General features: G+C 51.0%; 2 protein-coding genes across 8 annotated transcripts; one reads left to right on the forward strand and one right to left on the reverse strand.

Annotated features, from left to right (window-relative positions):
* On the forward strand, positions 1–26,902 carry GRHPR (glyoxylate and hydroxypyruvate reductase). 5 transcript variants are annotated; one of them, XR_006210437.1, is made up of 12 exons: positions 1–162; positions 1,758–1,888; positions 2,798–2,870; positions 3,412–3,528; positions 5,246–5,334; positions 6,412–6,516; positions 7,301–7,436; positions 9,057–9,187; positions 11,523–11,834; positions 12,384–12,490; positions 25,875–26,014; positions 26,738–26,902. XR_006210437.1 is itself a non-coding variant. In XM_042963942.1 (9 exons), the coding sequence occupies exons 1-9, from the start codon at positions 80–82 to the stop codon at positions 11,642–11,644; spliced, it is 987 nt and encodes a 328-aa protein (XP_042819876.1). In that variant the 5' UTR covers positions 1–79; the 3' UTR covers positions 11,645–11,865. The 5 variants fall into 5 exon arrangements, 1 of the variants encoding a protein (XP_042819876.1); XR_006210435.1 differs by lacking the exon at positions 26,738–26,902 and having other exon boundaries at positions 25,845–25,920; XR_006210438.1 differs by lacking the exons at positions 25,875–26,014; positions 26,738–26,902 and adding an exon at positions 18,795–18,879.
* Positions 12,805–27,124, reverse strand: ZBTB5 (zinc finger and BTB domain containing 5). 3 transcript variants are annotated; one of them, XM_042963939.1, is made up of 3 exons: positions 27,042–27,124; positions 15,062–17,227; positions 12,805–13,484 (listed from the first exon to the last, which is right to left on the reverse strand). In XM_042963939.1, exon 2 carries the CDS (start codon positions 17,221–17,223, stop codon positions 15,190–15,192), a length of 2,034 nt encoding a protein of 677 aa, XP_042819873.1. In that variant the 5' UTR covers positions 17,224–17,227; positions 27,042–27,124; the 3' UTR covers positions 12,805–13,484; positions 15,062–15,189. The 3 variants fall into 3 exon arrangements, with proteins under 3 accessions (XP_042819873.1, XP_042819875.1, XP_042819874.1); XM_042963941.1 differs by lacking the exon at positions 27,042–27,124 and adding an exon at positions 26,867–26,896; XM_042963940.1 differs by lacking the exon at positions 27,042–27,124 and adding an exon at positions 25,663–25,850.
* Between the last annotated feature and the right edge of the window lie 181 nt (positions 27,125–27,305).

Consider the following 27,305-nt stretch of genomic DNA (forward strand, 5'->3'; position numbering starts at 1 on the left):
GTCTCTCGTCAAGTCCCGCTTCCGTCCGGCGGTCCCGCGGTCCGGCGGTCCCGGTCAGCGTCGCGCGGCTGCTAGGTGGATGAACCCAGTGAGACTCATGAAGGTGTTCGTCACCCGCAGGATCCCCCCCGAGGGCTGGGCCGCTCTCGCCCGCGCCGCAGAGTAAGAACCCCGAGCCCCCGCGGCACGCAGAGTCCCCGGGCCGGGGCTGGGGGTGGTGTCAGGGAAGGGGCTGCGGAGCCCGGGACCTCCCCCCCCGCGGATCTCCAGCACCCCGCACCCAGGGTGACTCAGCGTCTCTAGGCGCGCCCGGGCGGGCTTGGGGCGGCCTCCTGACCCCCCACTTGTATTTGGTGCGGAGGACCGGGGGCGGGGGGGCGGGGGGGCAGGGGCCAGGGGGAGCTAGGACCCTGCGCTTGCCGGACTTCCCAAGCTGTGCCGGGCGGGGCCGGTCGTGGAGTTTGGGGAGGCTTAAAAAAAGTTCTCTACGGCCTAGCCTTGTCTGAGCCTGTTGCAGTGACGCTAGACCCTGCAATTCCCATGCACGTGCAGTGCGGGTGAAGGGAAAGGCCTGGGGAGAGGGGAGGCCGCCTGTGACGCAAGATCCAGGCTGTTGAAACTTGACCCTAGCAGGGTCAGGGACCTTAGCAGTCACTGGCCTGGTCTCTTTGGACAGTTGGCAGAGGCCTTTCCTGACCCTTAAATTGAAGATTGCATGCCAGTTTTTCAGGTGTTTCCTATGCATAAACTCAATCCTTGCAACACTGTGGAGTTGGTACTGTAATTCCTGTTTTACAGATAAGAAAACTGGGAGAGGTTAAGTGCCTCACCCAAAGTCACACTGCTCTGGTGCGGTGAGCTGGGATTTGAACTCAGCTCTGCCTTACTGTACTCCGTCATACAGGTCTGCCCTGCCAGTGTCAGGCAGGGAGAAGGTGGGACCCAGTGACATGTGAAAATGAGATTTATTTATTTTGTTCAGTGCAACAAAAGCTTTGCTGGGGACCTGTCAAGGACCCAGCACTGAGCAGGAATGGGGGGAGGCAGAAGCAACAATGGTGGTAATGGCCGTAGACCGCACAGCTCAGCACTGGGTGCCATGCCCATGGAGAGGAGGGTGAAAGGTGGGCTATGCCGGGGCTTGGCCTGGCAGCAGGGTGTTCTGGGAGGTGCCAGCAGCCCTCCCATGTCTTGCCATACTTGATGGCTGCACCGAATTAAATGGCAAGGACTGGGAGGCTGGGTAGCACCACTGGGAACACATCCACGGCCCACGAGCTGCCGTGGGAGTGTGCCCTAAAACCCCTCCGCGCTGCATCGCTTTGCTCTTGTCCTTCCTGGCAGAGTACAAGTAGGAGACTTTTCCGCTGCATGGATTCCCAGGACAGGACGTTCAAGCCTCACGTGGTGCCGGCCCACCCCACCCCCGCCTCGCCAAGAGGCCGGTGAGGGTGATAAAGCTCTTCCCTGCTTTGAGCTGAGAGCTGTCCCCGTGACTTTCTCCTTTCAGTCTAGGCTCTTGTCAGCCCTTGGTGGCCTCTACTCTGTGACAGCCCTTTACCCTCAGCCACCCTTTGGAGACAGTTCTGAGGGCGCCACACACCTGACCCTGACTCTCCTCGGCCAGCCCCAGGCAGCCCGAGGCCAGAGCGAGCAGAAGGCTCTTTGAAAGGGAGCCGCAGCCCTGGGAGGCCTTTGGGAGCCTGGGGGCCTCTGGGGGCTCCCCTGCTTCTGAGAGGCCTTTCTTTGGTCTTCAGCTGCCAGGTGGAGCACTGGGACTCGGATGAGCCAATCCCCGACAAGGAGCTGGAGCGAGGTGTGGCCGGGGCCCACGGCCTACTCTGTCTCCTCACTGACCGCGTGGACAAGAGGCTCCTGGATGCCGCAGGTGTGTGCACTCTGGGGAGGATTCCAAGGGTGTGTTGGCCCCGCAGGGCACCCGATCTGCTGCGGCTGGCTTCCCACACAGGTCTGCAGCCACCTCTCTGAGTTCTGAAGGCATTCGCTGCTGTGCTAGGCCAGAGGGAACCGTTGTGTGTGGCTCCCTCTGGCCCAGGCATTGCTCCTCTCCTGGCTGGGACTCAGGGCCCTCATCTAGCCCTGCCACAGCCTTGCTTTACGATCTCGAGAAAGGCCCTGTCCCTTCTGGGCTCATTTGTATCCTGTGGGAGGTACCGTCTCAGTGCCAAGCTCCAGCAGGTGCCCAGGATGTGTTAACCCCAGACACAGGTCTCAGCCCTGGGCCAGGTAAATGTCAGCCTATGTAGTTGTTTTGAGGAAAGGTTCAGACTCAGAGGCTGTTGGATGGGAGGAGGCCCTCACGAATCAGTGGTGAGTCAGTCCGTGCCCCAGCCTTTCCCTGCAGCTCTCTGGTGCCCTATGGAGAGGGTGTGAGAGGGTCACACCGCAGCCACTTCTCAGTGGATGCCTCAGAAGTGTCCACAGCAGGGCCCAGGTGTGGTCAGTGGAGACTGGAGGATTCATTGGGGGAACAGTCCAGTGGGTAAGAGTGGAGGCCTTCGTGTCAGAAGCCCCTGGGTAAACCCCAGCTCTGCCACGTGGCAGCTTGTGACTGGGGCAGGCCGCTTCACGTCCCTGAGCCACCACTGAGCAGTCAAGGAGGATTGTCAAATCTGTTGAGTAAGACTGTTCAGAATTTTAGGTAAGGAACCGAGATGTCAGCCTTTCCTCTTATCCTAAGAAAATAATAATAAGCAGATGGCCCTGTGATATCTCCAGTGTTGTGGCTTTGAATCCCGTGAGGAAAGATATAGATGATGCTTTTTCTGCACAACAGGAGCCAATCTCAAAGTCATCAGCACAATGTCCGTGGGCGTTGACCACCTGGCTTTGGACGAAATCAAGAAGCGGTAAACGCAGCTTGCACATTTGGCGGGGGCCGGGGTGAGGGCTGACCCCCAGAGCCGGAAGGGGAGCAGAATATTTATTTGCTCATATCCCTCCAACCCTTCGGTGGGGATATGAGGTGGCCGACGATAAAATCTGTCACGGAGCACGGGTCAGTTACGATAAGCCCGAATGGTCAGGAACGGCAGGTAACATCCGCGAGGTAGCACCCTTTCTTACTCAGTGTGGTTTTTGACCCTCACTACAACCCCTTGCAGTAGAAGAGGCTGGTATTCTTCCTTCCCTCTTGAGACGAGGAGATTCGGAAAGGCCAAGTAGTTATCTGCCCCAGACTCTGGGCCCTGATCTTCCATCTTCGTGTCCCTCCCCCAGTGGGAGACCAGGGGAAGGAGGGCTGACCGTTCCTGAGGGCCCGTTTACGACTCAGAGCTTCCCGGTGGGCAGCACAGAAAGGGAGCAGAGCAGCAATTTGGAGATGCCCCAGAGGTAGAAACTGGTGAAGGTGCTTGAGGCCTGTGTTGCCACCAGATCTTTGCTTCATAGTGGCATCCGCGTGGGCTACACCCCAGATGTCCTGACAGACGCCACAGCAGAACTCGCCGTCTCCCTGCTGCTCACCACCTGTCGCCGCTTGCCAGAAGCCATCGAGGAAGTGAGGAAGTGAGTGAACCCCTAAGGGGAAAGTTGGCTCTGCTCAGGAGCTGGTTCCTAAGCACCCAGTGTCACCCAGGCCCCGATGTGGTCCCCGCCCCCAGCTGTGTCCCATCTACCGGGGGGGACAGACTCAGCCAACACCCTGAAGTACAGGGCAGAGCTGAAGAGAAATGTGGGGGAATCGTGGCACGGAAGGGAAATCGTGAGAGGGGAGGATAAGGGAGGGACAGATCAGCTGTGCCTGGTTGGCGAGGAATAGGGGCAGGGGTGTGGATCAGAGGCTTCACACAAGAAGTGGCGTCCTCTTGAGCACTTAGAGGGACAGGTCCACCATCCTTGCTCGTGATGCAGGACTCCCAAAAGCTCTGAAGCTGGAGGTTATTTCATAAGCCTTTTGGTAGCAAAACCTGACTGGACATGACAGGAGGCTGTTAATGATTTTTATTTCTCTCACTCCGTGTAAACATTCATGTTTTTATTTTTTTTTAATTTTTTTAAGTTTATTTATTTTGAGAGAGAGAGCACAAGCAGTGGAGGGGCAGAGAGGGAGAGAGAAAATCCTAAGCAGGCTCCACACTGTCAGCACAGGGCCGGACGCAGGGCTTGGTCTCACGAACCATGAGATCACGACCTGAGCTGAAATCCAGGGTCAGACGCTTAACCGACTGAGCCACCCAGGCGCTGCAACACTCATTATGTTTTGCTGCAGATACACCGATGTGTTTGATCGTGAGCTGAGGGTGTTGTGTAGAATGTTGCACATGCACCAGACAGCCTTTCTGAAAACTGAAAGTTCAAAACCCTGGCCTGAAGGTTTCGGGTCAGGGACTTGTGTCTGCGTGTCCAGAGTTGGGGCAGGCATTCCAGCTGCAGGGAGGCCAGCAGGCATGCAGACGCAGGGCCCCAGGGGTGCAGCTGGGGCAGGGGCAGCAGGTGGCTGAGGAGACACAGTGCTGCACGTCCCGCTCACATCCCGCTCACATCCTGCTCACCCTCCTATCCAGGGAGTCGACATCTTATCAGAAGTGGCTCAAGGCAGGCGCCATCCCCCTGTCCACCCAGGGCAAGGGCGGGGAGCGGCTATGGCTTTATTTTGTGTTGCTTCCCTGGGGTGCTGAGAATTCTGGTTTTGGAATCCAGCTCCCGAATTTGCAACCTGCTGCTTCTACCTCTGCCCTGGCTGGATGACCTTGGGGCATCCTTTCTGGTCTCAGTTTCTCCATCTGAAAAATGGGACAAGGACTTCTAAGACCCCTTCCAGGCCTTGGATTCTGTGTCCCCAGTGGCTTTATCTTTTTTAAAAATTTTTAATGTTTAGTTTTGAGAGAGAGAGCATGCACGCACACAAGTACATAAGCAGGGGAGGGGCAGAGGGAGGGGAAGACACAGAATTGGAGGCAGGCTCCAGGCTCTGGGCTGTCAGCGTAGAGCCCGATGTGGGGCTCGAACCCACGAACTGTGAGATCATGACCTGAGCTGAAGCCGGACGCTTAACCGACTGAGCCACCCAGGTGCCCCACCCCCAGTGGCTTTAAAGAAAGAGTCTTTTCGGCTGCTTATCCAAAGTGCTGAGTGGCTATGGGTGTAATTCATGCTACTGTGTGTCCTTTGACCTGGAGAGAAGGATCTTCTCCCCCTTGGGGTTCTGGGTCTGTGAGTTCACAGTGAGCCCTCATGTTTGCCCAAGGTGGGGTCCTCTTACCGACCCCTCCTCTCCTCACAGCGGTGGCTGGACCTCGTGGAAGCCCCTGTGGATGTGTGGCTATGGACTCACGCAGAGCATTGTCGGCATCATCGGGCTGGGGCGCATAGGTGAGGTTCCCACCTACCCACTTGTCCACTCCAGCAACCTTGGCTTGGTTTGAGTCTTTGGCGCCCTGTGTCTAGAAGTTGACAGTCCTTTGGAAAGGGTGGCCATAACTGGCTGTTCCCAGCGCACTTTGCATTCAGAAGGAACATCTAATGAACAGACACAGTTTTGTAAAACACAGGCAAAAACAAAAAACAGAAGAAACAAAAACAGGAGTTTGTTAAGAACTCGCTAGGTGATAGAAGCAAGCTGTAAGCGTCAGGCTTCTGTACGATGACAGCTCCATGCAGAACAGATGAAGGTGACAATGACGACGACGGAGGGGTTGGGGCCTCTAGGAGGGTTTCTTGTGGGACAGCTCGCGCTCCCCCAGGCCTGTCTGGAAGGCATTTGACTCATAAAGCTTTAACTCAGGAACCAGACGGTCCAGTGGGCCGAGCTTTACCTGTGAGTCTGCAGACGCGACAGAGCTGTTTTCTTCCAGTGGCTCCTGCTTAGAGAAATCTGGCATGAAGGCTTGTGCTCAGCCAGACAGGCAGCTGTCACTGGTTCTCTGGCATCTGCCTGGCACAGAGGTGAGGGTGAGGATGGAGTTGGAAGAACCCACCAACTTTGGGGCACTTTCTGATTCTGAAAATCCAGCAGCCCAAGTAGCAGCTCATGTAAAGATGTCTTAAAGATTTGGGGCGATTTGGCGGTTGGGCGGTGCCACCGAGAAGTCATAAGAGGTCTTGGGCTATGTTAACAGAAGCAGGGGTCCAGAGGAAGGGAGGGGACCGCTCAGGCCACTCCTGGGATGCCAGGTCCAGTTCTCAGGGAAGGTTAGCAGGGGACCAGGACCATGTGAGGACAGCATAAGCCAGCCACAGCCTCAGAGGAGCTGTGGGGCTGCCTCCAGATCTCTGTCCCCCTGGGGGCAGTGTGGGCTGGCTGGGGGCTGGTTCATGGGGCAGGACCAGTTCATGTGGGGAGCTGATGAAAGGGCCAACCTCCCAGGGGCTCCCTGGCTCTGGAGCTGTTGGGTGCTGCTCCTGCCCTCTCAGGGGTTGGGGACAAGCCAGGACACTCTTTGCCTCCAGGTCAGGCCATCGCTCGACGTCTGAAGCCATTCGGCATCCAGAAATTTCTATACACAGGGCGCCAGCCCCGGCCTCAGGAAGCAGCAGAATTCCAGGCCGAGTTTGGTAAGTATAGCCTTGGTTTCCATAGGAGCCCTATCTGCACCCGTCTGGGGGGGGGGGGGGGTCTGTCTGTTCCTGTAGTGGCAGCATTTTGGGGGCAGAGTATGGGAGCTCCAGGTGTGTCTAGGGCCTGCGGTGTCCCTCAGGTGCTATCTGATCTGCTTGCCTCTGGACACAGGCCTGGTGAGAGAGCACAGGGACTTATCCGGGCCACACAGTGAGTTCTCTTCATGCCAGAACTCTCCAGGAACACTTTCAGAGTTCCTTGTCACCACTGGCCATGTCTGGGCCAAGCAGCAGGATGGTGACAGATGTAAGGAATTGCTGGGAACTCTCACTCACGTTTTCTTAATAAACTGGTGAGCCCCGTCCCCCAGCCTGTGTCCGGTGGATGCAGCCCCTTGGCAGGTACATAGCTCGGTGAACAGAGGGCAGTTGGATTTTAGCCATTCCTCACCCCCTTGGCACACTGGGCCTTGAAGGTGGTAAAAGCCAGAGGCACCCAGGTCCCACTGTGTGACCTCGACAAGCTCCTGCCCCTCTCTGGCCTCAGTTTCCCCATCTGTGAGACCAGGGGCTGGATGAATGCTGTAATACACCAGGATCCCACCAGTGGCTGTCGACTTTATACAGTTATCAGAGGTGTTCAGGTAGAGACAAGGCCTTCAGGAAGCTTCTTGGGAGTTCCCAATTCTGGAGAAGGAAGCGAGGACCAGTTCTGGTCTCCCACCCTTCTGCTGTCTCCACCCTGGGACCCGGTGTCTGATGGAGCCCTGCTCTCCCCCAGTGTCCACCCCCAAGCTGGCCGCCGAGTCCGATTTCATCATTGTGGCCTGCTCCTTAACGCCTGCAACCAAGGGACTCTGCAACAAGGACTTCTTCCAGCAGATGAAAAAGACAGCCGTGTTTGTCAACATCAGCAGGTATGCCGGGGCCGTCTAACCTCTCTGGGGCGCCGAGCGAGCCTGGAGAGGGGCTGCCCCTGCTGCTGTGATCCAAGGTTTTCCTCCCCGTAGGCTGTCGATGAGACCACAGGTGCAGCTTGCCACTCCATGAACCAACCCACCAGCCACTCAGAAGTAAGTAAAGGCCACAAGAGAGTGCCCCAGGCTGGGAGGAAGAACAGCATGCTGGTCGGAGCAGGCCTGGCATGCCTGGTTCCCAGCAGCACCCCGAGCCTTGCTCAGGGCTGGGCACGGGTGGTGTTGGTTCAGAGAGTGGAGGCCTGATAGCGGCGAGGAACTAGGTACCCTTGGGCAGCCCGTGTTCTCTACCACAAAGAGTTGGACGTAACGATCTTAACAGCCCTTCAGAGGCTGATCACCCACAACACGGAGCCTAGGTCTGCCCGTCTGAGGCAGTGACGGTTTGAACCTTTGTGCTTGGGAACATAGACCCAGACCCAGTTTATTGTGGTTCGTCACAGTGTCCCCAGGGTGCCTTCAGGCCACTGGGCATGTGGGGGCAGACCTTCCCTCTCTGTCACTCCATCCCCTTCCCAGATGGTGCCCTTTGAACCTGCTTAAGTCAGGGGCGCCTGGGTGGCTCGGTCAGTTAAGCGTCCAACTTCGGCTCAGGTCATGATCTCACGGTCCGTGAGTTTGAGCCCTGCGTCGGGCTCTGTGCTGACAGCTCAGAGCCTGGAGCCTGTTTCAGATTCTGTGTCTCCCTCTCTCTCTGCCCCTCCCCTGCTCATGCTCTGTCTCTATCTGTCTCAAAAATAAATAAACGTTAAAAAAAAAATTTTTTTTTTTAAATGAACCCGCTTAAGTCAGTTTGGAGGCAAATAAAGGCAAAGGGAGGGCTTTCGTGAGGCCCCCTCAGGGCTCCCCACTGCAGAGGCCCCTGTAATTCTTAACGTTCAGCCACAAAGGAGGTGACCTGGAGGGGAGCGGGACCTGCAGGAACACAGGGCTCATGCTGATGGCTGACAGCGTCCCAGCTTCCATTCACTGAGCACCTGCACATACCCAATACCACGCGGGGGGCTGCGTTCTTTCTTACTGCACGGACACTGCTTCGTGTGCAGTCTAAGCGTCTAGCCCACAATTTCTTTACTTCGGTGGCCCGGTCACGGGGGGGAGGCTGCCCGCATGGGTGGATGTAGTGAGGAGTATCCTTGCGTCTCTGCCCGCAGTAGGCATGTGCCCACGAGCATGCTGCAGTGGTTCTCAGTGGGCGCTCCGGGGGCCAGCCAGATCACAAACACCTGGACGGGGCCCCACAGGAATGCTGATGCCGGGCCCTGTCCCTGCAGCGATGGGTCAGTACGCACACCTGGGGATGGCTGTGCTCTCCCTGTCTTCCAGAGGAGCGTGACACGCTTGCCCGAGGTCACACGGCTGCAAAGGGATAGGCCTGGGCCTCTCAGTAGTACTGCAGAGACTTACTGTAAGGAAGTGTCTTGTCAGGCTTCCTCCTTTAAACGTCGGTGCCGAGGGTGCCTGGTCAGTGGGAAAATGTGTCCTGTGGGTGGTTCTGCCATAAAGGAGGCCTGGGTGGAGGAAGCTCCGGGGCACCCACGTCACCACTGTCATTCGCAGGGGAGACGTGGTGAACCAGGACGACTTGTATCAGGCCTTGGCTGGCGGGCAGATTGCCGCTGCTGGACTGGATGTGACGACCCCAGAACCGCTGCCGACAAACCACCCTCTCCTGACTCTGAAGAACTGTGGTGAGAACGGCAATTTCCCGATGCGAAGTCACGTAGGACCCCAGGAGAGATAGGGGTGGTCTGGAGGTGCTGCGTGCAAAGCCGCCGTGAGCAGTACCGAGCGCAGAGGGACACGCCCCGGACCACGTGTTTTATGCTGCTGGTGACACTGGCACATAGTGACGAGGGGAGGGCCTCTTGGGCATGTGCATCTAGGTCTCTGTCCCTAAAGGAGTGAGTCTAGGTGGTGGGGTGGGGGGTGGACTTGTTGAAAAGAAGGGTGTGACTGCGTGTCTTCCATCCATAGCTTGCGTGGGTAAGACCTGTTACTATACACTGCCGTGACCAGTGCAAAGGTGAGAAACTGAAAACGTAATTGCAATTCTGATATTTGTAACTCGTGCCAGTCTCTCGGCTCCAAACCTACCCTTGGATATTCCGCTTTCGTGATGCGGCGGCTGGAACGCCGCACACCCCGTTTCTGCTGGGCCTGCCAGCCGGGAGGTGGCAGGACCTGGCTTCCTCCTGCCTTCCCGCGTGTCTGTCTCTGCTAGCAGCACGTGGCAACGCTTCCTGGCCAGCGGCAGCCGTCCTTGCGGTGGCCAGCGAATCTGGCTTGCAGTCTTCCCAGCATCGGCTTAGCCGCTGCACTGCCTCAGAGACGCAGGCCACAGAGGTTGAGTGGCAGGGCTAGAGGGGCCCTTCCTTCAGCGTCCTAAGTTTTACACGGTCCCACCCTCTCCCTGTCACCCAGCCCAGGGAGGTCAAGGCTTCTGCAGGTTGCCGTCTGGGATACCTTGGTGCGGTGGTTCTTAAATCTCTACATTCCTCAGTCACCTGAAGGGACTGACCGAGCACAGGGTGCTGGGCCAAGGGCTTCTGCTCCAGGAGGTCTGGGGTAGGGCCTGAAAATACGTGCTTCTCATGTGCTCCCACACCAGTGCTCCTTTGAATGGAGGCTCAAAACAGGAGTTAAGGATTTTTAAAAGTTACATTGCATGCACATCTAAAATGTGAAAGACACATGTGTGCGTTTTGATAAAAGTCCGTCTTCTGGTTGTCCTTCATCTCAGTCAACTAGTGCATAAGCTCAGCCCGTGCAACATTCCTTTCCGAGCCTTTGAAAACTCGACAGGAGTCGGTGCAATGATCTCTAGAAACATAAAAGAGAAGATTTCAGCTGGGCTTTCTCCATGTCCGTCTCCTTGATTTTTGCTGACCATAGGGTTTTCTACATGTTCCATGATCTCTCCAGTCCTCTTGAAAAATCTGATCTCCACTTACATTAGCTTGAGTTAGATTTTGCTTTCTAAGAACCAAAATAATCCAATCCTGCATACCCGCTGAAGTCTTTAGAGATCTCATGTTACTTTTGTTCCTTAGCCTTGATTCTTCACCCTTCCCCATCTTGCTTGTTGTTTCTGTGTATCAGTATCTTTAAAAGTCAAATTGAATTGTGGGTGTATATTAAAAAAAAAATGGGAACCACGCTTTGAGAACTGCTGCCTCAGTGTTCTCTTTTTAGCCTCTCCAGTTCCCTTATACCTGGTTAACGTTCTTTATAGTAGGTTCTGTCCAGGTAGCTGGCGTGGATTCTGTCTCCAGACTAATACAGAACCGTGGGGTCTAAGCCAGTCCCTGTCCTTTATTTACATTCTGGAATGGGAACCCAAAGAGAAGGTTCTTAGCTGCTTCCCCACAGGGAATGCTCTCATTATCGTAGCCCTTGGAAACCTGGCCCCGGCATCCACTCCAGGCTAAAAGGAGGAACGTTGGCTGTCATATCTGGGCTGTTGCCCACAGCTGAGACTGTCCCATCCCCGCAAGGCCCGGGAGTTCAGTTCAGTGCCCTGGGTGCTGCTTTTGAAAGGCATTCTTTGAGGACAAGTGACCTCACTTGCTCTGCAGTGGGTGGGGCCAGAGGGAGCCGGTCTGTGCACCATTTCCTCTTCTAGTTAGTTGTGTACATGAGAAACCGTGTGGCACCACGTTCAGGGGCACAGGTGTGGATGGCCAGTGCTGAAACCCCCAAGCTGAATTGGCACCTCGTTTCACCATCTGATATCTGAAGGGCTGGGTCTGGATAGGCTCCAAGACCCCTTCTGGGTTCAACATCCTCAAATTTAGGATACACATCTCTTGCCACCCTCGCATCTGGGTTTCTGTAGCCTCGAGTCCCTATACCGTTACTCCGACAGCCCCACGGGAGTGCAGCACGTGAGAGTAGGCAAATCAAAGACCACTAAGGCAGGTCCTCTCTATTCTTCTCACTGGCAACCCCTGGTAGGGAAAGCAGAGCCCGCTTTAAGGCTCTTGAAACACCCTTCTTACCTCCCTCTCCTCTGCTCCTTTCCAGTGATCCTACCCCACATTGGCAGTGCCACCTACGGAACCCGAAACACCATGTCCCTGTTGGCAGCTAACAACTTGCTGGCTGGACTGAGAGGGGAGCCGATGCCCAGTGAACTCAAGCTGTAGCCAGACAGGAGTCCCGGAGGGTCAGGAGGCCAGCGGTGCCCTTGGAGTCTGTCAGTGGGCGTAGGCTTCATTTGGGCCCACAGGACGGGAGCCAAGGGAGAAAGTCTGATCTGTTCCGATCCTGCGGAATGAAGACCAGGGCTGACACACGGGCTTGCCACTTTCGTGATTGGAATCGTCTGAGCCAAAAGTATGTGATCCTATTAAATGATGGTCTGAGACACTGTGTGGTCCTGTAACTGGGAGAAGCTAACCAGAGCACCTGCTTCCCTTTCTAAAATCAGGACATCTAGTGACCTGTGGGTTCCGCCCCGCCCCCAGCCCTCACCACCCCCCCCCCCCCACCGCCACATGTGAGTTATTAGAACCTTTCCACAACACCTTACCCCTCATCTCCTGCTCAGCTCCTTTGCTTGTCCCTCACTGAGGGTGGGACAGCCAGAGCCCAGCAGTGATCATGGCACTTCAGGCCGATACCTAGACCATCAAAGCCAATATACATGGCAAGGAGAACTGGGTGAGGTCACAGCACTCTAAATTTAGGGTCAAGAATAATTGGAGGTAGGTGCATTTAATTTTTATTTTAAAATGAGTGTCAGCACCTTCACACTTTGCTCCCTTTGTCCATCTCCCCCCCCCCCACCCCCCCACCCCCCCACCCCCCCCCCCCCCCCCCCGCCATCCCCACCCCCAGGTGGATGCCCTTTTTCTGATCACCACCTTGCTTATTCCTCCTGAGGCCAGGCCCCCTGCATGGCCACAGCCCCGCTCCTGCTGGAGGAATCAGGTTCCGGCTCTTCCCCGCCAAGCCAAACTGGCACACGGAGCTTTCACCCTGGGAGGCAGGTAAGGGAGCGGCAGAAAGCACAGGATTAAGCAGGCTGGCTAAGAGGAGGGCAGGGTGTGCGGAGAACAAAGCCTCACGCATGTCCTCGCCTCCAAGACGGGCAGAGTGCAGGGAGCGCAGAGGGACTGAACTGAGGGGAGTGACCGATAATTGTGAGTGACCGCGTGAGGAGTGTTTGGTAGGAGGTTTGGGTTTTTTATTCAAAAAGTACCGGTCAAGGCAGCGTTAGCAGAGAAAGCCATACTACTTCCCTGTCTTGTGTCAACCTTAGTAACCTAAGTGAAGAAAAAGAACACGTTTAGTTAGAGGCATGTATGTGACAAATTTTTTATTTCAAAATCTCAAATTTTGACCAGCATAGCACCACTGACAGGGGTGCCCTGAAAGAACTTTATGATTTGATCACCAGAAATGATTACGCCAGGCTCTAATTAAGGCTAACCAATCAAAATCCAGGTACCCAATACCAGTTATAATTCAGGTAGAAACTTCGGATCATAGGAACCCTGAGACTGGTTTTACAGGGAACCTCTGAATTATTTTCTAAGTTCTACAGCATGTATGAGGACACTGGCCCAAAAGCTTGCTTCTCACACATAGAAACCGACTAAGAGGTAGATGAGAGATTCCAGATTCCATCTAGCAGTGGAGAGACAGGGCTCCAGCCGCTGTGTCAGAGACAGGCCCTAAAGCAAAGTCCACTTAAGCCTGAGCTGAGGTGAGGGCGCAGCCTCCTGGCACCTCCTCCTCAAGCTGGAAGGGAAAGGAGGCTGGCACTGCTCTCCCCATTGCTACCGGTTCCTCTCCCTGGGCCTAGGCAGGGCCTCTCTTGTGCTCCACCTTGACCTACCTGCCTCCCAAGGTTAATGTCCTCACAAGACACCGGTCCCCACGTCAAGTAGAGGGGTAGATGTAGAGCCTCCTCACATCAAGACCGCTGACAAAAGCCACACACACGTGATCCCCTATCCTCCGACGGTCTCTTTCCCACATCTGGAAAGGAGAGGAATCACAGAAGTTTCTCTTTTGGCTTTTCTCCCTGGGGCTCAGTTCACAGGTCGATGCTGAGCCCGACTCTGAACGTTAGGATTTTATCCACAGACAGGTGTGTAACTGCACACGCTAGATTCAGAGGAGAAAACCCATGCCGATTGTTTCAGGCTACACGTACTTAGCTTGCTAAACAAAGGAAGGATTTCTCTCGATTATGCACAATGGTTTGGTGTCTCTAAAAGAGCTGTGTAAAAACTGAACTCCTGTTCGTGCATGAATTACACTGACTTCATGAGCTCTACAGAGGCACGTCCCCCTCGAGGCATAGAAGCCAGGGCTCGACCTAACACAGGTGCCAGCAGCAGCCCTGACAGCGCAGGAGGGGCTGGGAAAGCGAGGCCCTGGGGCCCAGAGAGGCCCCGGGCAGTGGCCCAGATGTCTCCTCAGTGTCTGGTGCTGCTTGGTGACTGCCATGCTCTGGGCTGCCCAGCTCTCTTACAGAGTCTGGAAAAGAGTTATCTGGGAACACTGCTACGTTTGGATTTTAAACATTCAGTATTGGGTGGGGGAAACAACAGTAAAAGCTCAGGTCTACACTTTAAAACTACAGTATATAAAAGTAATAAAACCCACGGTGGAGGGGGTTAACATCATTTTTGGTTAGTCTGCAACAAAAACAGTAACGTAGGCCTGGGAAAGATGCCACACGGGGCAAGAGAGTGTGAAGAAGCGAAGCAGAGAATGGGCTTGTCGCTGGGTGAGATGTGTCAGGCTGGCCCGGCCCCCGAAGCCTGGATGGAGCGCAGGGTAAATGCGCCATGAAAGATCCCACAAAACAGGACTCCACACCATTAAAACAAAGACAAACACCAGCTCTTTTCTGACTTCCAAACATGGAGCTGTAACATATGTGACACAAGTTGGTTAAGACCCCACTAAAACAGCACATACAGAAACAATACCTCACTTGTCACTCCCTACAAGTACATACTCCATTTACAGCTCTGCTTTGAAAAGCAGGAAAAATTGTTCAAACATCTATCCAGCAGTGATGTTTTCAAAAGTATGTACACCTAACGGTCCGGAGAACGCTCGCTCTGGACCCAGTGTCAGCACCATCAAAGTGCAGTGTCTGTGACTGCAAATGAGACGGAAATTTAAAATACAGTACTTTCTGAGGCCTAGGACTAGCTCATGATACACTTTAAAGCATTCGTGGCGGACAGGCGTGTCCTCAAGGGCCTTCCTTTCAGACAGGCACGAGATCGCCACTGGTTACACGTAAGTGCATTTTGCATCACCGTACAGATATATAATATTCCCCTCAGAGGATATAGGAAATTTAATTAAATGCTTCACAGAGTTTTACAAAAATTGCTAAAAAAATTTTTTTGCACTTGAATTCTTAATTTTTAAATGTGCCACTTTTCACACCATCAATTACAAACTACTTTCTGACTGAATTACTCAACCCTAAGGAAGAACTTGGTTTCAGGGACCACGTCCCTCTCCAAAAGTGTGCATTTCGTTCGGAAATGCAGCAGCACGCGTGCTACACGTACTCGCTCCCCACGTACCAGCCACAGGAATCTGCGGAGCCACTGGGCGGCCTGAAGCCTCCGCCCCGACGGCGTGAACCACCAACCAGAGGAGATGATGGCCTCGGTCCCGCGGCTGGCGTCGGCGTGATCTCAGGAGGTCGGGGTTAGAGCAAAGTGCTGGGCAGGTTGCTGCTCTGCCAGCGCAGGCAGGTGGTCTTTGAATGTTTATACAGGTGGCTGGACTGACTGAACCTCTTGCCGCACTTGAGGCAGGCGTAGGGTTTTTCACCTGTGTGAACACGGATGTGCTTCTTGCAATCTGTCAAGGTCAGAAAAGTCTTGCAGCAGATTTTGCAGGCGTACTTGCGAGCCCCCTCTACGACCAAGACGTTGTGCTCTGACAAGGCCTTCTTGCACTTTGACAGAACGTCAGCAGATGCCCTGGTCAGCTGCGGAGGGCCAGGCTGCGAAGGATGGCCGTTCTCAAAGGAGGACGTGGCCGCATTCATCATTAGCTGGGAACCGGCAGAGTTTTCTGGGATCTGGGAGCTCCTGACAGAAGTTACAACCGGCATTTTGGGAGCTATGCGTCGGTAGTACGGAAAGTTACTGGCTCCTCCTCTTGGGGAGCCCATCATGACCCTGGAGAAGGAGGAGTGGAGGCCCAAACCGGACCTGGAAAAATCCATCCCAAACTGTTCTCCTCCTTGGTAGCCTGAAGTCTGCACACATGGCAGGCCCATCACTTCCTGCATAGGCCTGACGAAGTGGGAGTCCGCAGGCTCACTGAATGGGTTCTCCACGTGAGAGCCAGGGGCCGAGGAGGGCCCGCCAGCAGGCCCAGCCTCTGGACTCAACAAATAAGGGGCCTCGCCCTCCAACCTGCAGTCACTGGTGGTGTTTGGGATGTTATCATCATTGTTCTGATTTGCACTAAAGTTACTGCCTCTGCTCTTGTTAAGAAAATTCGAGATGCTAAAAGTCGATTTATGTTCTAGGTTATTTGTGACTTCCAAAATATGGATGTCACCTACCCTGTCAGTGCTAGACTGGGGATCCGAGAAACTCCGATCGCTACTTTCAGGGCTGAGGTCTATCTTCTCGGCACTGACCACAACCCCTTCCACTTCCACAGATTCGCTGCCTTCTGCTTGTGAGGTCACGTCACTCACTTCATCCTGAGGCTCAGGAGAGCTCAGGGGCTCAGATTTAACCACCACTCTCATGTGTTCCTTGTCACCAAGGCCAACCTCAGGATTTTCACACTGAAAACCACTTTTCTCGGTCGCGGCTTCCTGCTCAAAACTGGTCTCCACCTGAGTTGCACGAGAGGCCATAGACAACTGGGCCATGTTGCTGGCACTGTTGTCAGACTGGCTGGGCACCTGGGCATCTTCTTGAGCACCGAAAGACTGGTCAAACATGATGGCACTATCTTCCTGGTTGTCGGTCATTCCGTCAGCCTTAGGGTTATCCACCATTTTCAGGGAGTCTGGTGAGAAGAACTCCTCCCGAGAGTGGACCCCTGACGGCCCGTTCTCTGGCGTAACGTCAGCGATGGCGGCCTCCTCCATGGTGGGTCGGAGGCGCTGTCTGGCCCGCTCCTCTGCAGACTGCTTGCGTTTATGAAGGCGTCTTATGGGGAAGGGTGTCCGCTGGTCCAGGTTGCTGCGCATCGACGAGCTCAGGGGGGCTGGCTGCTCCTCGCCACTCTGGCTGGAATTGAGGGCCGAGCTCACGATGCTCAGCCCCAGCTGCTGCAGCATAAAGGAGCGCTGCATGCGGGCACTCTGCTCCTGGACGCACTCACTGGGGGGAGACATGGGCAGCGTCCTTGTCGTTAAGTAATGTTTACATGCCTTAACGACAGAGTTCAAATGCAGGTGAGAGGCTGCCAATAAGACATCCATAACGTTGCTCTCCCCCAGCATGAGGGTGGAGGTGTACATCATGTCAATCAGTGCAGCAAAGGCCTCCGCTGTCACTACCTCGCTATCCAGCTGGATCATGTTCATGGTCTGATCTCCCTCTGCCACGGAGAACAGGGCTCGGAAATGCGTGCTGCATGCTGCCAGTACAGAGCGGTGGGCTTTAAAATGTCTATTCCCCACTACAATGACACAGTCACAGAGCTGACCGTGAAGTCTCTGGTAGTTCAGTTGCTGGAAGATCTGTTCAAAGTGTCCAGGAAAATCCATGATCCTACAGAAAAAAAAACAAAGAAAGAGTTAAGACTTAGAAAAGCTGAAATCAAAGTCAGAGCACAGAGGGTGTGATGAAAAGAGATGTGCATGGCCCAGCTTGGGCCTTTTAAAGCTTTTGATATTTCTGATCATGGGCACACAGACTAAAAACCTGTCCAATGAGGAGCAAATGCCCATTCAGCTAACGGTCCTGGACACATGTACACGTGGGACCAGCTACTGGCTATTTATAGGCTCCCCTTCACTCTTCATAGGACTGACCCTTGTAACACTTAGGACCCAGTGTGTAAGTGACGGAATATCTATCCGGCAGAAGTTAATTCGAATTCTGCATTCCCTAAGGACAAAGAATAAGCTCCCAAGAAATTCCAGTCTTTCAGCAATCTTAAGGAAGTCAAGGGGCAAATCGGTATGAGTGGGTAAGATTTCCAGCTATAGACGGTGATAGATCGCACACATGCATTTACCCCCACTCACTGCTGAAACCCCATTAAACGGACACTAAAGTTTTTGGATTTGCTGTTTAAATTTTTTTTTTTTTAATTTTTGTTTATTCTTGAGAGAGACCGAGACAGAGAACAGGGGAGAGGCAGAGAGAGGGGGGAACACGAATCTGAAGCAGGCCCCAGGCTCTGAGCTGTCAGCACAGAGCCCGACGCAGGGCTCAGATGCTTAACCAACTGAGCCACCCAGGCACCCCTGGATTTGCTGTTTAAAAGGTATAAACCCACAAGGACAAGAAGAATGGGAAAGAAGTATCAGTGGCATTTTGGAAGCTGGTAAGCAGAAAAATGAATGAGCGCTGACTCAACAAGCCCAGAGAGCTAAATCCTAAACTAGCAATGGACAAAACAACCTGACTTCTATATAAGCCCCCTACCTCCCCAAAGGCTCAGGAACTGGCTTCACGAGTGCCAGGGGAAGCAGACTGAAGGGGATGCCAAGACAGGAGGACTGGCTGGAAGTCTAGTCAATAAAAAAAATCATACACTGTTAGTTCTAGGGAGAGCTTTTAGATGCTGAGCTTAGGGACCCACCCACCTCCTACCCTTGACTGTGCCAGGGAAGCAAAGAGGAAGGGTCTTTCTGTTTTTTACTTCTATAGCGACAGGCTGGTTGCTGATTTTTCCACCAAACATGACTATACATAAAGTGGGTTGAGATCATTTAAAAATAGGAAATGAGAGTGGAAAGAAAGCCAGAGCGCTCCTTAGTGATAATACAGGTACACTGGGCAACAAAGTGAGCCTGTCAACATAAGGGCACCCCAAACCTATTTTATACTTCATGTTTTTTATAAAAACTAGTCACTTTAAGTAAGGCAATGTATACAACAGATTGTATTTTCCAAGATGGCTGGCCACATGAAGCTCTCCCGTCTTGCATGCTTTCTTACAATGTGACACTGACCCTCCTCTCATCAAGAGGTGGGGTCTGTGTTCACTCCCCCTGAAGCCAGGCAAGTCTATGACTATGGCAGAAATTGCACTGTGTGACTTGTGAGCTGGGTCACAAAAGGCAACATATCTTTCCCCTGTTCTTTCTGGCTTGCTCTTGGAACCCAGCCGCCATGCTGCGAAGAAGCCTAGCTAAAGTCTAGCAGGTTGGCACCTGCTCCCACAGTGAGGATGCCTTCAAAGTGACTTCAGCCCCAGAGCTGAGCCCAGCCAATCTCTAGAACTGTCAGAGATAATAAAATGATTTTTGTTGTTTCAAGCCAGTGAGTTTGCAGAGTGAATTGTTACATGGCAACAAATAACTGGAACAATGTGAAACTTGTTAACATCTCACAAATCAACATTCAAATCCTAGCTCAAGAAACTTTTTTTTTTTTTTGTCTGCCTACTTTGGGGGAAATCACTTTTTCATCCATTCTTAGTGCATATGGTGCAGATCAGACTGCCCTAAACCTCTGAGTTCCAAGAGTGGACAGATAATCCAGGGAGATCTGGCCACTCCCCATGACTTACAGGTATGTGACTCAAGCCATGCCAATTAGAGTCGCCCTGGCATTCTCTGAACTCAGCTTGCAAGTCATAAGGTAGATGTAAGTCTAGCACTGATGGTGGCCATTTTTGCCTGTCTGAGAAGGAAGCCAACACCAAAAACAATGTCCTGATCACATTAAGACCCTGGGAACCAGCCGTGACTGTAGGGGGCATCACCCTAGGGCTTCCTACTTCGTAAGCCAATGAATTCCCCCTCTATCTTAACCTAGTTTATGTTGGATCTGTCACATAGTTAAACATGAGGTTTAAATCATAATTTCGAAAAACCTAAATAACATGGCTATCTGAAAACATTTTTGGATCTAGAAGGGGTATTTTAAAAATTCAGTCTGGGAGACATAAAAGTTGTTACTCTCAGCTCTGATAGAAGAGAATCATGAATCAAGATCATGGTTATTCAAAGCTCTCAGGCAGCTCTAGCAAACTCAAGAGGCCCAGTGTAAAAGTGATAAAAAGAGCTCATGCTGAGAAGGTAGTGTTTTAGCAAAAGCTGACTGAAGCCTTGAAACCAAGGAAAACAGCTTCAGGCCTCTAAAAGATTTTAAAATGTGACAATATGAGTCTATATAGTTGGAGGAGATACAGCAAGTGATCTACCAATTTGTAACTGACGGACAGCAAGTGTACAGCACAGTATTTGTTATCTGCAGGAACAGATTTTTAGTAATTTCCAAACTAAATATCATTAAGAAAATACACTTACACCACTGCTTGTTACATTAACATGAATAGTCAAGAGCTGACTGTTTTCTCAATAGATTTACTTTCCTAATAATGCTTTACTTAGACTAATAAAAAAGTTCATTTGTGTTCTAGGAGAACAAACCCATTAATAGCACATTTTAAACTATTTGACTTCTGTATTGACCTACCTGCATGCTTTTCGATAATATACTTAGTTCATAAAGCAAAGTACACCCACACTCAGATATCATCTGCCACCCTATCAAGGGACCTGCTGCCTGTGCGCCAGGCAGGACCTGCACACAAGTTGCCACCTGCAGGAAGTGTCTTGACATTCTAAGGAATTCTTAACTGTTCAATATCCCTAATCTGGAAAAATAACCAAACAGAACTTGTCCTCCACTTTTAAAGATGATACAGACAAAAATAAATGTAAGAGAATAAAACTAGGCAAGGTCCCAGACAAGCGGTCTAGGATTTTGACAGGGCTCCAAGTCCTGGCGTCCTAGAACATTCAACCCGCTTCCACTTGATTTGACTAAGTGGAAGTAGGGAAAGGCTAGGGACCAGGTGGGCACACAGGTGCCCAGGGTTAACCCCAGAACCCAATCTGTCATCAGGACTGATTTCATAATCTGTTTCTGCTCTTTCGGGGCTGGTTTCGGAACTGGACAGGTCAGGTCTATTAAAAAGCGCATCTATCAATGACCAAAAGTGAGCATGACTGGGGAACTCAAGCTAAAGCCAGAGCCCTCACCATCTTACCCTACCCCCCAGCTCTCCCTGCTCTGCCACCTTGTTTTCCAGTTCACAGTTCCTGGGGATTAGCTGACCTAGAACTTCATGATTCCGTTTGAGTAAGAAAAGGTATTCATGCCCTACTTACATGCCTAGCACAAACTCAAAATGCTCTTTCTACTAAGACAGCTTTTTGAGGGCAGGGACTGCATTTTCTCCCTCCCAAAGTGCCTGATGTACAGCACCATAAATTATCTTTTGAATGAGCTCTGACTGTATATAGATAAAATATGACACTGTATTACCCAACAGCCATTTTCCTGAGAGTCTGGTCTCTAAAATCAGCCAAAAACCAGAAAGTCTCAGAATATCCAAAATAAAGATCAAAGCCTGCGTATGAAAGATTTCCTCATAGGAAAGTCCCTCAAGAGCTCACATACATAGTCTTTTGTTTTAAATAAGCAAAATTCAAGTTTTTCTAGTTTCCTAATGATTGAAGACGAGCAACAGCAATTCTAGAATGAGGGCAAGCGGCGGCTGCACATTGACAGCTGCAAAAAAAGACAGCTGACCCACTAAGGGACAAAAGAGGTCCGGCAACTTGGAGACATGTCCTCGAGGGGCTATACAACCTGAGATCACAATAGCCCGTGAAGGCACTTGTGTATTTGGTATACAGATTCATTCATCCAGTGTTCTGAAGTGCTTGCTTCGTTCAAGGTTAAGTGCTGTGGAGGTCTGTATGGCATAGTCCTAACTGTCAAAGGTGCTTGGTGGAAACAAGACATATACAAATAACCATATAACAAAGCAGAAAGCATTAAGTGCCACCAGAGAGATAACTGTGCTTGGTAATTCGGAGAAGGCAAAGGTTATTTCCAGCTTCTTGGTGGCCCTGACAACAGAGCTAGGCACAGGTCTGCATTTGGATAAAATGAGATGCAAAATGCATTCCAGATGGAGGTAAAAGTGGAAGAGGTTTGAGGTGGGGGGAAGCAGTGTATCTATTCTGGCTGGAGAGTAAGTAGGTAAGGCTAGTATGGCAAGTATTAGATCGTGAATGCTCAAAACTGATGTTAATGATCACCACACATGGTCCGAAAAGTTAAAAAAGAGGCATACAATTTTGAACCAAAGACTATCATCACTTTTCAGGTGACTTTTGTAAAAAATTGTTTGTTTGTTTGTTTGTTTTGAGAAAGAAAGAGCATGCTGGCGTGCAAGAGTGCAGGGAGGGGCAGAGGGAGAGAAGTTTTTTTCTTTTCTTTCTTCTTCTTCTTTTTTTTTTTTTTTTTTTTTGAGAGAGAGAATCTTAAGCAGGCTCCATGCCCAGAGAGGAGCCCAGACACGGACGGACTCCATCTCATGACCCTGAGATCATGACCTGAGCTGAAATCAAGAGTCAGATGCTCAACTGAGCCAGCCAGGCACCCAAAAATATTTTAATTGTTTTTTAAAGCTTGAGCACAGTACCAGTCAGGGTTCTTGGTTGTAGCAACAGAAACTGTTTCTAGCTAACCTAAGCATAAAAGTAAGCTGCTGAAAGAGTTGATGGGAAGGCTGGACACCTGAGCTGGAACTGGGCAGCAGGATCAATCTGGCCAGGATGCTGTGTGTGCGCTGAACGCAGCCACTACTACAAAATGCAGGCTCTACAGGGGACTGGATCTCCCCTTGCCTTCATTATTGTTAGTTTCAATTCTTGAACACACGTCTTTTTAAATATTATGTGAGATGAAATGAAAAGTACACTTGAAGTCATTGTGCTGCATACTGCCACGCAATGTTGTCTGAAGGAAAAATACTCGTGCAACTTTCAAATTGTAAGCTGAACTAATTGCTTTTTTCATGGAACACCATTGTAACTTGGGAGAACAATGACTGACAAACTACGGTTCTCAGACTTGAGTATTTACCACTCATTCTCTTGAAAATGAATGAAATGAGCCTGTCATTTCAAAGAAAACAGTATTTATTGCCTATGATAAAATTTGAGCTTTCAGGTAAGAATTAGAATTTTGGAAAATTTGTATTGGTCACCATGAGTTTGACAGCTTCCCAATGCTCAAACCCAATGAGATCATTGGTGGTACTAATGGAATGTGATTTTTTAAATATTGTATACTAAATGTATCAATATTTGGAAGATCTGCATAACTCAGTGAATCAGTGTTTCCCAAATGACCAATGTTATAAACCGTGATGTTAAAAAATAAGGTATGGATAAAGAAATGCGTTCACAGTGCAAGACACAAACTAATGTATTTCAGTGTAACAGAATACGAACTTTGTTGATACAGTTTCAGATGACACATTGCAACTAACCAACCACTTAAGAAAATACCATTTGCTGAGTTTTGTTATAGTATCAGAAAAGACTATCCAAAGTTATCTGAAAAAGCTACTAAAATACTCCTCCCTTTTCCAAATACATATCTGTGATGCTGGATTTTTCTTGGTATACTTTAATCAAGATGATATCACAACAGGGGTGCCTGGGTGGCTCAGTCAGTTAAACATCTGACTTTGGCTCAGGTCATGATCTCATGGTTCGTGAGTTCGAGCCCCGCGTCAGGCTCTGTGCTGACAACTCAGAGCCTGGAGCCTGCTTCAGATTCTGTGTCTCCCTCTCTTTCTGCCCCTCCCCCACTCATGTTCTGTCTGTCTGTCTCTCTCAAAAATAAATAAACATTAAAACATTAAAAAAATTTTTTTTAAATGTTTTCATTTATTTTTGAGACAGGGAGAGACAGAGCATGAGCAGGGGAGGAGTAGAGAGAGAGGGAGACACAGAATCTGAAGCAGGCTCCAGGCTCTGAGCTGTCAGCACAGAACCCGACACGGGGCTCGAACTCATGGAGTGTGAGATCATGACCTGAGCTGAAGTCGGACGCTCAACTGACTGAGCCACCCAGGCGCCCCAAAATTTTTTTTAAAAAAGAGTGTATCATAACAAATTGAATACAAAAGCAGGAATGAGAATACACCTGTGTTCTTTTAAAGTAGACATTAAAGAGATTACAAAAAAAATGTATATCAATACCACCCTGGTGCCCACAACTTGGTTTCAAATACCATTTTCCAAGGGCACCTGGGTAGCTCAGTCAGTTGAGCGTCCAGCTTTGGCCCAGGTCATGATCTCGTAGCTCGTGAGTTCGAGCCCCACGTCAGTCAGGCTCTGTGCTGAGAGCTCGGAGCCTGGAGCCTGCTTCAGATTCTGTGCCTCCCTCTCTCTCTGCCCTTCCCCTGCTCATGGTGTCTGTCTCTCTCTCTCTCTCTCTCTCTCTCTCTCTCTCTCTCTCTCTCTCTCTGTCTCTCACACACACACACACACACACACACACACACACACACACACACAAATAAACATTTTTAAAAAATTCAAATACCATTTTCTAACAAAAGGAACTAGTGCTCTTTGGGAAAATGGCTGATTCTAGGACTGAGGCAGAAAATACAGGGGCGCCTGGGTGGCGCAGTCGGTTAAGCGTCCGACTTCAGCCAGGTCACGATCTCACGGTCCGTGAGTTCGAGCCCCGCGTCGGGCTCTGGGCTGATGGCTCAGAGCCTGGAGCCTGTTTCCGATTCTGTGTCTCCCTCTCTCTCTGTCCCTCCCCCGTTCATGCTCTGCCTCTCTCTGTCCCAAAAATAAATAAACGTTGAAAAAAAAAATTAAAAAAAAAAAAAAAAAAAAGAAAATACATAAGCCTGCAGTATCTTACAGTGTCAGAAAGTAAGGAAATGCTTCAAACAAACAAACACGATAATGTATGTGAATGGGACGCAGGACCAACAGGAGAAAGAACTCCCAAAGGCCAAAGGTGGAACAATTTAGCAAAAAGATAAAACAGTACTGGACTATACCCCAAATGTATACAATAAATATCCATAGGTCCATACTGATATACACAAACACATAAATACTGGGGAGAGAAGAGTCAAATCTCCTGTGCAGAAGAATTCCAAGTAGTTTATGTAGATTCTCGGCCCTCAAAGAGATGGAGGGGTGGAGCCCCTTGATGTGAGCTGTGCACGGTGACTTCCTTCCAGGGCACAGGACAGCATGCCTATTTTATTACAATGAAGTCAGTACTCCCACACAATTCCTAATATGTTTGAGCTGCACGAAAGATAAATCAAAGCCTTTAGCAAATATGTGTATAACTAATCAAATGAAAGGCACCCCCCACAACTGGACCCTGAGATCAAACGTCACTGCTCAGTGATGAAAATGCTGTAAACAACTCTAAGGGCAGCAGTTTGCTCAAACAGCTGGTCTTCTAGCATATGAGAAGTTCGCTTCATACTTAGACAAAAGGTGCAGTGTCATGTCCCATTCCGTCCCACCTGCTACACTAGCAAAATCTGGCTCTAGTAGACAATGTCCATATTTGAGAAATGGTAAGTACAGCAAAAGAAAAACCTACGCTTCAAACTGACAGAGGAGAACAGTATTGATTCAAATATCTTAAATTTTTCTTTTCCCTTTCTAAGGAAAAGATGAGGCAGATTCAAGATTCTGTGTCAGCCCTACAACAAACTTTGTCATATCTCACTGTACAGAAGATATTTTTAAGTCTTACCCACACTGAAGAACTCTAGTATAATTCATACTCAGTACTTTTAATATTAAAACATTTACATGCATTTTGTATCAAAGTGGTTTTTAAAAATGACTTCAACTTCTCGTGACAGTCTTACAACAAAGTCTCTTTTGAGAGCACTGACCTCTAAATTTAGGAAACACCCTACTCTAAGATGTTTTTCTTCCAAATCTTATCACGTTCAGAATTTTGCTAGAAATACCTCAATTAACCAGAATAGAGCTTGCCAGCATCCCCAGCTAACTACGTCTTAACACAATTTTTAGGAGAAAAAAGGCAAATCAAAAAAAAAAAAAAAAACAACAAACAAGTTGATTTCAGAACTCTTAAAAAGTCCTGGTTCATTTATTCAGTAAAACGCACGGGCCCAGAATAGGTCCCCAACCAGCTAGTCTTACCTGGCAGGTCACCAAGCTGTCAGTGGTGGCCAGGCCAGTCTTCCCAAGTTTGCTAAGATTTCCAGTGAGGGTTAGAGCAACAGTGGGAAGGAAGCCTTCCTTTGGTTTAGTGGCTGTTCTTAACATTCTTTCCTCTTTCTCCACCTGGTTTCTTCCCTCCACCTCTGCTCTTTTGGCTTGAGGCCAACCACCCTCTCTGTGGAAATCTTAAGACTTTGGCAAATGACGAGCAAATTCTCCAGAAGACTACTAGGCGTCCAGCACACCTTTTTAATTATCTAAGGCACAACAGTCCATACAAGGATAACAAATCATCAATGATAAAGGCAAAGCATCCTCTACAGATCCCAATGTAAGTAACATCTTCTACTTACTATAACTGAAAAGTATATTAACATATTTTGTAAGAAGTTTTGTTTCAATTCTCGAAGGTGAGGGGTTTCTTCTATTCATTCAAATTACCCAGAACCCGAGCCTTTTACTTAGTAATCAAGGCTTTACTGTTTTTTTCCCTAAAAAATTTCCTCCGAATAAATTTAGGATTTGTCTCCTATAAAGGACTTAGCTTCTTACAGTACCCTCCAGCAGGCCAGAATGCGGGCTGACTTTTTTTTTTCTTTTTTTGTAAGGTAAAAACCTAACTCTCCACCCCTCCTTAATTCACTGCCTGATGTTAGCATTTATGTACGAAGCTGTCCTCCAAACAAGGGGAAGAGGGGCAACAGCAGTTCTTACCACTGCACCGCCCCCCCCCCCCCACCCCAGCTCCCAACATGAAGCCTGGAAGTAATGGGTATTCAGTAAATGCCCATAATCAGTTTAGTCCTTCGATAACCAGCGGGGACATTCCAAAAGACTAGCTCCACCCCTCCAGGGTCAACCGCCGGTCCCCGATTCCAGAACGCCTTGGCCTTGCTCTGGTGAAAGGAAACCTCGACGCTCACAGACCCAGGAAGGGGGCATCGAAGCCACCCGACCCCAACCCGTAGGGCGGCAGATCCTTTGCTAACCCGCCAGGCTATAGGTCCTAGGCCTTTCCCACCCCATCCCAGTAACCAACGTCGCCTGCCCGCAGAGTCGTGGGGGCAAGAGCCCCCGCCCCACCCGGCAGACAGACAGCCTGGCGTCGGGACCTGGGGGACGCCTGCGCAGAAGGACCCGCCTCCCACCCGCCTGGCCCCTCCGCTCCGGAGGGTAACAATACCCCTTCAGAAAGACGGGCAGGGTAGGCGGGGGTCACCGGTACGCGTCTGCGCGCGCCCCGACGCCTAGGCTCGAGCGGACTCGCGCCGACAGCCCAGCCCTCCAGGAGCTCAACGGTCTCCACGTGAGCGCGCCCGCGAGCCCCACTACCGCTGGTGCTGACAGGGTCGCCTCACCTGAGCCGGGCTCCGCCCCCCTGCTCGCTGGAGGAGGCGGTGACCCTTCTCCGATCCGACCTGACAGTGTCGGAGGAGGTGGGAACGTCCAGCCCGGCGTCTCCGCGATGGGATTTCCTCCCCCTTCCGCCCACCCCGCCTCTCGTCCCCCAGCTCCTTCAGTCCTTTCGCCGCCGCACTCTGAGAACACCACGGCAGCGGTGGACAGTAAACGGAAGTGACGCCCGCGAGGGAGCCTACTCCGCTCCATTCCTCCTCCCTCCG

The sequence above is a fragment of the Panthera tigris genome, chromosome D4 (genome assembly GCF_018350195.1).
Source record: "Panthera tigris isolate Pti1 chromosome D4, P.tigris_Pti1_mat1.1, whole genome shotgun sequence".
Lineage (NCBI taxonomy): Eukaryota > Metazoa > Chordata > Mammalia > Carnivora > Felidae > Panthera > Panthera tigris.